General features: G+C 50.2%; 1 protein-coding gene across 3 annotated transcripts in view; it reads right to left on the minus strand.

Moving 5' to 3' along the window:
• LOC310811935 (retinoic acid receptor beta-like) overlaps nucleotides 1-9,220 on the minus strand; it is a gene marked incomplete at its 5' end in the record, with an annotated part of 61,759 nt that overhangs the window by 20,583 nt on the left and 31,956 nt on the right. For all 3 annotated transcript variants that reach the window (XM_083680287.1, XM_083680289.1, XM_083680288.1), the window contains one exon: nucleotides 2,151-2,292. In XM_083680287.1, coding sequence (XP_083536413.1) covers nucleotides 2,151-2,292 — 142 coding nt within the window. The remainder of the gene's footprint in view (nucleotides 1-2,150; nucleotides 2,293-9,220) is intronic.

The raw sequence follows: 9,220 nt of genomic DNA on the forward strand, positions 1-9,220 counted from the left end.
CTGTTCCTATCGCTGACAACGAGACGCCGCAACAGCAGACACTCCTGTTGTGCCTTCATCGGAGGTGAGGAAATGATGCGTTCGGGCCTCATGTCGCGCCTTATTCCAAGGGCGGCTCTGGCGGCAATGTTTTGGACACGAGGCGACTCATTACCTTCACGGTGTGATTCAACAGTGGCGGTCGGCGCGGCTCTCCTTCGCCTTTTTCACTGAGCGACGCTCGACACGGTGTCCTAATTAAAACGCGTGCCTGTAGGGGGCGGCAGGTAGCCTACAGGTTAGAGAGGCCGGCCAGCAATCGGTAGGTTGCACCCCGGATGTGAGCTGGTGACTGGAAGGTCGCTGGCATCATATCTAAGGTGCCTACCACTGCCGTTGTGCCCTTGAGCAAGGCACTTAATATGAATATGGCTGACCCTGTGCCCAAATGCACGTGTGTCCTCTCGGAGGGCGGGTGTGCAGTGTGTGTGTGTGTTGTCTCGGGGGGCGGGTGTGCAGTGTGTGTGTGTGTTGTCTCGGGGGGCGGGTGTGCAGTGTGTGTGTGTGTTGTCTCGGGGGGCGGGTGTGCAGTGTGTGTGTTGTCTCGGAGGGGGGGGGTGCAGTGTGTTTGTTATCTCAGGGGGCGGGTGTGCAGTGTGTGTCCTGTGTGGGCGGGTGTGTGTGTCCTGCTTAACGCTACGTCAACAGCTTAGCATACGCTACGTGAGAGTAATTGAATTTACATGACTCGAGTAAGAAGTTAATCTTTATTAACTTAACTGCGTGGCGTTTAGGTAAGTTGTTAGGTGACTCCACCGCCCCGCCAGTCTTAACTAGGGTTAGGGTTAGGGTTACCCTAGTCTTATCCAGCGTGCCACTTTCTGTATTCACCTGTCCGTACAGCTGTATGCGTCAACCAGGACACGCAACTGGGAACACGCACTATTGTGTACAGGCACACGATTTAAGTAGCAGAGCAGTCTGCAGCGCTTGTAGAGGATTACAGACTTGCTTTCAATTCATAAGAGCCAAACAACCTCAGTAAGTCCAGTATAAGTAATTAGTGTGTGTGTGTGTGTGTGTCTGTGTGTGTGTGTGTGTGTGTGCGCGTGTGTGTGTGTCTGTGTGTGTGTGTCTGTGTGTCTCTGTGTGTGTGTCTCTGTGTGTGTGTGTATGTGTGTCTGTGTGTATGACACCTCACATGTAATTCCAGTCCTGACTCGTCAGACTCTGTTGGTCCAGACACAGGGTCTGATGGATCCTGAGGGACAGGAGTGTGTGTGTGTGTGTGTATGTGTGTGTGTGTGTGTGTGTGTGTGTGTGTGTGTGTGTGTGTGTGAGAGAGGTGTGTGAGAGGTGTGTGAGAGAGACAGGGAGGAGGAGAAAGAGGGGGGTAAAGCTGCAACTTCGCAATGTGAGAAGTTCTGCACGTCCATCTTTCTCTTTAGTGGAATCATATGTGACTTTGTCCTCAGCTAGTTCTGTACTTCAGGCAGAGATCTGACACAGTACAGAACAACCATCCCCATTTTGACACGTTCAATCTCTGGATAGTGAGAGATTTCTGTGGTTTTGCACAATTATCTGAGAGATCAAGGTAAGATGAAAACATCGAACAGGTGCAACTTTCGAATTCTTGGGTCATGTGAAGCTTTGGGCAAAATCCGCTGCCAATCATCCAGCATTGCTGGATATACCCTGGTGAGCATAGCAACAACAGACCCCCTCCTACACACACACCACACAGACACACTCTCTCACCCACACTCACACCCACACCCACACCCACACCCACACACACCACACAGACACACTCTCTCATCCACACCCACATCCACACCCACACGCACACGCGCATACACACACACACACCCGCACACGCACACACACACTACACACACCACACAGACACACTCTCTCACCCACACCCACACACACACACACACACACACACACACACACACACACACACACACACACACACACTCCCACCATATCATTAAAAGTGAGAAATGCAATCCACTTAAGGGGAAAACCGCAAGAGCAGAAAGCCTGTGGATTTAACGCACTGGGGATGGCAGGCAACCATGTGACCGGGATCGCAGTGCAGTCCTTTTATTCCAGGAAGCGGTGTGGTTGGGATTAGTGTGGGATTAAAGATTCAGACTCACACTCTTTGGACATTCCCACTCCGAAGCACTTCTGCAGGCGGCAGTACTGACACCGGTTTCTCGTCACTTTGTTGATGATGCAGTTCTTGTCCCTGTGACACGTGTACACCATGTTCTTCTGGATGCTTCTACGGAAGAAACCCTGAGGACACAGAGAGAAAGAGAGAGAAAAAGAGAGAGAGAGAGAAAGAGAGAGGGAGAGAGAGAGAAAGTAAAAGAGAGAGAGAGTAAAAGAGAGGGAGAGAGAGAGAGACACACACATTTAAGCATTTCCAATGAAACCATAATACATCCTGTCCAAATGTTGCTCTTAATCTGTCAAATATAACCCATTTCCACGCATCCAAACAGTATTAGGGTGAATTTCAAAGAAACTTAAAAGCTGAGGGACTGTACGTGCCCCCTATATATTCCTGCACCCACGCTGCATCTACAGTATGTACTATGAAGCTATTTTCAAAGACCTTTAACTACAGTATGTACTATGAAGCTATTTTCAAAGACCTTTAACTACAGTATGCAGCGCTTGTGTGTGGAGGTGAATGTCAAGATCACCCTGTAGGTCAAATGACTTTCTATTGTCTTTCAGTATGAGGAAGTCATTTCGGTATTCAAATATAACGGTAGTAAATCTCTCCCCGTGCCTTGACGGTAAAGAAGGCCCTCTACAGGGAATACTCTCAAAAGGAGGCAGGAGCCGAAGCTGAGGCGCTGCATGGCAGCGTTAAGCTCAGGAGCGGCGTCCTCGTGGGGACGGCACAGACAGTCGCAGAGACAAGCCTGCTGGAAGAGGATCAGACACACACAGCCGAGCTCCACAGACAGAGACAGAGACAGAGACAGAGACAGCGCTAGCTAGCTAGCGTTTGCAGTATGGGACATGAGAGTCTCCTTTGGTTCTGCTGGGTTTGGGGAATAGGACGTCTTGATTGGACAAGGTGACATTGATCACCAGAGGACCAAAGACATCCCATTCTTTCATGTCCCCTTTTCATCCGCCTTGAAAAGAACCTTGTAATATGAATTCAACATCATTGCACAAAATGTGCGTGACACTCAAGACTCTATATTGAACTACAGATACAAGTCTATATATTCGGTAAAACCATGTATCCCCAGACTCCATCCGGCCTGAGGGGACAAAAGTGACAGTGTCGAAGTTATCAGGGTAATAAGGAGGAGGAGAAGGCTCGTCTCCAGCTTGTCAATGCCCTCCTCCTTTCTTAATCACATTTAGGCAAGTGGTGTGACTTTCCGAGAACACTGGCATGGCTGAATTGACTGAGACTGGGCCCGATAATGAATAGAGATAGCATTGTACAGTACATAACCCCAGAGGTCTCGGATTTACCTCCACACATACAAAAGCAGCACAGCGTCTGAATAACTGTCGGTATCGATGTCATCCGTTTAGAAAGACCACGGCATTTGCCTACCGACACTGAGCAGCGCTGATGAAAGAAACGAGGGAAGCATTCGAGGGAAGAAGAAGAAGAAGAAGAAGAAGAAGAAGAAGAAGAAAAAAGAAATTAAGGAGGAAGCAGCTTCTTCAAAATATTTTTCAGTCGTTATTAATTTGTTGTTGCTCTGGGGTCCTTCGCAATGATCGTCCATCATCCAGGCCCCTTCGCACATATTTGCGGGCGTCCGTCTCTCTGCCTGAGGAGCTCCGTGGTGATGGGGATGGGGGTGGAGGGGGGGGGAGTTAAATTTCCATTTGCCATACCCGCGCCTGTGACTGATGGGACCTTGCGTTTTCATTAGGGGGGCAGGGTGCATGATGGGTAACGGATTAGATCACAGCGCTGAAACGGCTGACTCTGTAGCCCGTCTCCGCCCCGGCCTCAGACATCCGTCAACCCGCGGGAGGCCCCTCGGCGCCATGGCCCGGCCAAACAGCCAGCCAATCGCCTGAGAGCCGCGGCAGCATGTGACCTGACTGGGGTCACCTCCCCCTTGCCTGGCATTATTCATTTTCTTAATAGAGGCCTTTATCCCGGGTGATCTAAGCTGAGTGAGTTCTTCTACATGACCCTGTTTGTTGTGACGGATGGCCATGCTACAGCAGGTCTCTCCACGTCCGCTGCTTATGGCTGTGTTGTTCAGCTCTGGTGCAGAATCCAAGGCTACGGCACTCCTAATCCAATTGAAACCTGTGGCCAGTGCCTGGATAACAGCCTCTCGAGGCAGCTGCCCTTGGAGCAGTGTGTGTGTGTGTGTGTGTGTGTGTGTGTGTATGCATGCGTGTGTGCATGCGTAGATGCATGCGTGCGTGCGTGCGTGTGCGTGTGTGTGTGTGTATGTGTGTTTGCAACACTGAGTCTTTCTTCAGTCATTCTGCAGCAGCAGTCAACAGATGCTGTGACTCTGAAAGACCTTCATCTCTCCGAGGGTCTCCAGGGAAGCACCATCAGCGTCTGTGATGACACTGAGCCACACAGACTTAATCATCACATCTGCTCTTTCTCTCTCCTCCCTCTCTCTTTCTCTCTCTCTCGCCTCTTTTTCTATTCTCTCACTGTCTCTTTCTATCTGTCTATCTCCCCCTTCTTCTCTTCTTTCTCCTCTCTCTCTCCTCTCCTTCCCCCCTCTCTCCTTCCCTCTCTCTCTCTCTCTCTCTCTCTCTCTCTCTCCATTGCCACAGGACACCCAGCTGACCTGTGACTGTGGTGCCTGTGTGATATTTTCCAGCCCCTGCGACGCTTGTTGCTTGTTGACTCATTTGAAGCTTAATAACGTGCAGGGCCTTTTACAACGTGTTAACCTCACCTTTAGCTGTGAGGGGGGGGGGGGTTCGCTGTGAGGACACGATGAGGGGAGGAGAAGGCTGGATCCTGAGCTGAGCCGCGAACCTACGAGGCCCTCCGTGCTCCGCGCCGCGCTCTGGAGGCCTCCCAGCTCTCTCGCTGCGAGCTAATTGGACGATAGGGCCTTGGTGAGATGTACTGTACTGGGGGGCAGGACGGTTCACAGAGCCACCACCACCACCCTCCCCCCCCCCCACCACCACCACCCAGGTCTTAGGGGACATGGGCCCCATCCACCTTGGGACAAACAGGGGACACTTCCCCCAGACACTCTCCGTCCTGATAAACTGCATCTTAACTGGGATCATTATCCACCATCTTGTTATCTTAATGGGGGTGGCATCGGGTGTCGCGGTGGCGGACCGAGGCATCTTTAGGGCTTCTCGTTTACAGATTAAAAAACGAAAGTGCCGCCCATCAATTATTTAGCCATCCAACCACCCCCCCGTCGCCGTCCCCGTCCCTCTCTGTCCCCCCCCCACCACCCTCCACCAGGCCTCCCCTCTTGCCACCCCTGGCCCCAGCCCTTCGACCGCGGCCCCGGCGTTTTGTGTTGCCTGAACATTCAGTATGGGCAGGGAGGCAGGAGAGCGGATTAGCTTACGCTCTTAATCGCGTCGACATCTTATCGCTGCCGGGGAAAGTGGAGAGGACACTGGAGACCCCCAGGGGGAGTGGGGGGAGGGGGGGGGTCCAGAAAAACAAGGAGGAGAAGGGGGGGGGGGGGGCGGGGGGAGAGGTGATTCAGCCGGGCTATTACTTACACCTGCAGTTCACCGGAGAGGCAAGACACTCCACGAGAGAGGAGGGAGGAGGGAGAGAGGGGGCCGAGAGAGAGAGAGAGAGAGAGAGAGAGAGAGAGAGAGAGAGGGAGGGGGACAGAGGAATACAGAGAGGGAGGGAGGGAGAGAGAGAGAGAGAGAGAGAGAGAGAGAGGGAGGGGGACAGAGGAATACAGAGAGGGAGGGAGGGAGAGAGAGAGAGGGGGGGGACAGAGAAATACAGAGAGGGAGGGAGGGAGGGAGGGAGAGAGAGAGAGAGAGAGGGAGGGAGGGGACGGGGACGGGGACGGGGGAGTTGTGTTACAGGAGAAGGGGGAGAAATATGTTGCGGTTCACCTTTGTGTGAGATGTGTGTTTCTCTGTTGAACATGGGAGAGGTGACGACCGAGGTTAGGTGCCATTGAAAAGGCAGAGTAAATAAGAGGCCAAGAAAAGAGCCCGGCGCATACAAAGCCCGGCTTTGTTGCCGTGGCGAACGTGAAACCTCAGCAGATAACAGACAGAGAAAGAGGGAGAAAGAGAGAAAGAGAGAGAGAGAGAGAGAGAGAGAGGGTCTGGAGAGACACAGTCAAACGGGGCCCTCTATGAACAACAGTGAACAAGAAGGACAAGCAGAGCCAACCGCCCCCCCCCCCCCCCCCCTCCTTTCTATTCTCTCTATCCCTCCCTTTCTACTCTCCCCCTCTCTTTGCCACCCCAGACACACACAGCACAGCAACCTGACCAGCGCTTATCTGTCCATCCGAGCCCTCGCAGAGCACAGATAGGCTCACAGACAGAGAGGGAGAGAAAAAGAGAGAGAAAGAGGGAGAAAGAGAGAGAGAGAGAGAGAGAGAGAGAGAGAGAGAGAGAGAGTCAGGGTCGGGGGCCTTTCAGAGGAAGGGGGGGGACTCAGCGAGTCGAGAGAGAGAGGGCGAGAGAGAGAAGAGAACGAGAGAAAGAAAGAGAGGATGGAGGAGAGAATAAGAGGAGGGCCCCCTGATGGGTTTCGTATCACCCTGCCACCCACAAATGGCCCACTGTAGCCCGCCGCGGTCCTATTCTTCAGGTTACCCCTCTCCATTCAGCACTCGGCTTTCTCCCCCAGCCCTGGCGGAACCCCCGGGGGCACGCAGCAGACATCTTCAGCCTCTCTCAGACGGGAACACTCTGTCCTAATCACACACACACACACACACACACACACACACACACACACACACACACACACACACACACACACACACTACCACAGAGAGGATCCACTGACTATTCAGCTCTATTCAGGAGAACCAGGCCTCCTAACTAGGCCACAGACCACTGAATGATGACATTTACTGTACTGTCAGGAGTGTAAAGGTTGAAGATCTTGTCCCTAAGATCTTGTAACCCTAACCCTATAACCCTAACCCCTAACCCTAACCCTTTAGATCTGTGTTTTGTGTGTGTGTGTGTGTGTGTGTGTGTGTGTGTGTGTGTGTGTGTGACTGGATTTTCACCCAAACCTTGCCCTTGCACTGGCATTGGTGTATGATTTACAGGGCAATGTGAAGACAAAGCAATACTGTATAATGAACCTTGAGTTCAACGTTGAGGGGCATTATCTTAAAGGGACGGTTCAGCCTGTTTTCATGTTTAGGTGAAATATCGTCTTACTGGTCGGTTCTCTTTCATCTGCTTTGCTACCGCAGTAAAGGCCAACAGTTAGCTGCCGCCTCTTCAATAGACAGGATTCTGACGGTACTTAGCTTAGCATCGTTGAAACTGCATGACAAAATCTCCTCAGAGAAACTTCAAACAAAGTTTAGCAGCGGCTGTATACTAGACAAACCTGTACATGCTTGTATTGTAATCACAAACGACACAGTTTTGCAATAATATGCAATGATCGGTTCTCACATATACTTCCTGGATTCCATTAGAATACCAGCAACTTTTAGTAATCACTCCGTGGTCGAGTGCCCGTCCAATGAGGGGAGAGCTTGGCTGGTAAAACCAAAACCAAAAACAAAAGAGTCTGTGTGCTCGTCTACGAAGGGGAAATAGTTCCAGTTCTGAGCAAATCGATTATAGAGACTGCAATTGTTTTATTTTCAATAGAGTGCACATCAACAAATCCTTTCAAGTGGAACTTGCAACTAAACTTTGTTTGAAGTTTCTCTGAGGAGTTCTTGGCATGTAATTGAAACGATGCTGAAACTAAGGGCCGCGTGAACCCTGTCTGTTGGAGAGGGCGCTGCTAGCTGTTAGCAAGTTAGCCTGTTAGCCTGTGCTGCGGTAGCAAAATAGAGAGCAGAGAACCGGAAAAGCTTTCACTAGCGACATATGAGGACAACTCAGGGTGAGATGATGTTTCACCTCAACATGAAAATAGGCTGAACCATCCCTTAAATGTACAAATCGGGAGTTTGGAAGTAGAGTTGGAAAACAATAATTAAGTGCTTCATGTAAAACCTGTAAAACACACACACACACACACACACACACACACACACACACACACACACACTGGCTGCTGCAGCTGGCTTCCATTCTAATAATGGTCATTACAATCAGAATGAGAGGATATGACCCAGATGAGGCTGTGTACTCACTCTAAAGAGAGGGATTATAATCCTCGGCTATCTAAAAGGTGAGATTTAGGAGGATGTACTCAGAGTTAACGACTGGTGGTAATGATGTTTGACTCTTTTTTGTTTTCTAAGCCTCAACTTTGACAATGATTGCAGGCTTCTGTTCTCCGTTCCCTCAGCAAACAGAGGCTGGAGGCAGGGCCAGTCAGACAACATTTTACACACCAGAAAAACAAGCAGAATTACTTCTAGGATGAATGGCATCCTAACCATCGCTTAATACATGGATTTTGTAAATGTATTATTATGAAGGGTACTCTCGGTTAATACAAATGAAATACAGATGACATTTGAATCATTTACAGTAGTTGAACAGATCTTTTCCACAAGTCTTGTTTCCTAAATGTTCACTTTTACGATGTAATTCCTCTTAGTTGTTGTGTTTTCTGTTGTTGTTTTGTTCTGCAGTCAAATGAACCCAGGTAGAAGAGTTACGTAATACATGATGGAGAACATTCCAGCAGGTGAGTCATTGCTTCCAAAAGCAACCGCTTCTCAGTACAACAGAAAACAGTTTCCACTTCACCGTCTATCAAATCACACATGATGAGACACTATGCCAATACAAACATCTGAATACACCCACCCACACACACCCACCCACCCACACCCACCCACCCACACACACACACACACACACACACACACACACACACACACACACACAAAGACAAACACAGACACAGACAATCACTTGGCCGTTTGACGGGGTGGGAAACATCTTAAAAGGACACACGAAATAACATCTAACAAATCATCAAACAAAAGAGACAAAAAAACCTCCAACCAGGTGAAGGAGGATGACTTCAAAAGGGAGAGAGAGACAGTAACTGCCAGCCTAATCAAATCCATTTCCCGTCACACCTTTT

The sequence above is a fragment of the Argentina silus genome (genome assembly GCF_951799395.1).
Source record: "Argentina silus genome assembly, chromosome: 11".
In the NCBI taxonomy this organism is placed as follows: Eukaryota; Metazoa; Chordata; class Actinopteri; order Argentiniformes; family Argentinidae; genus Argentina; species Argentina silus.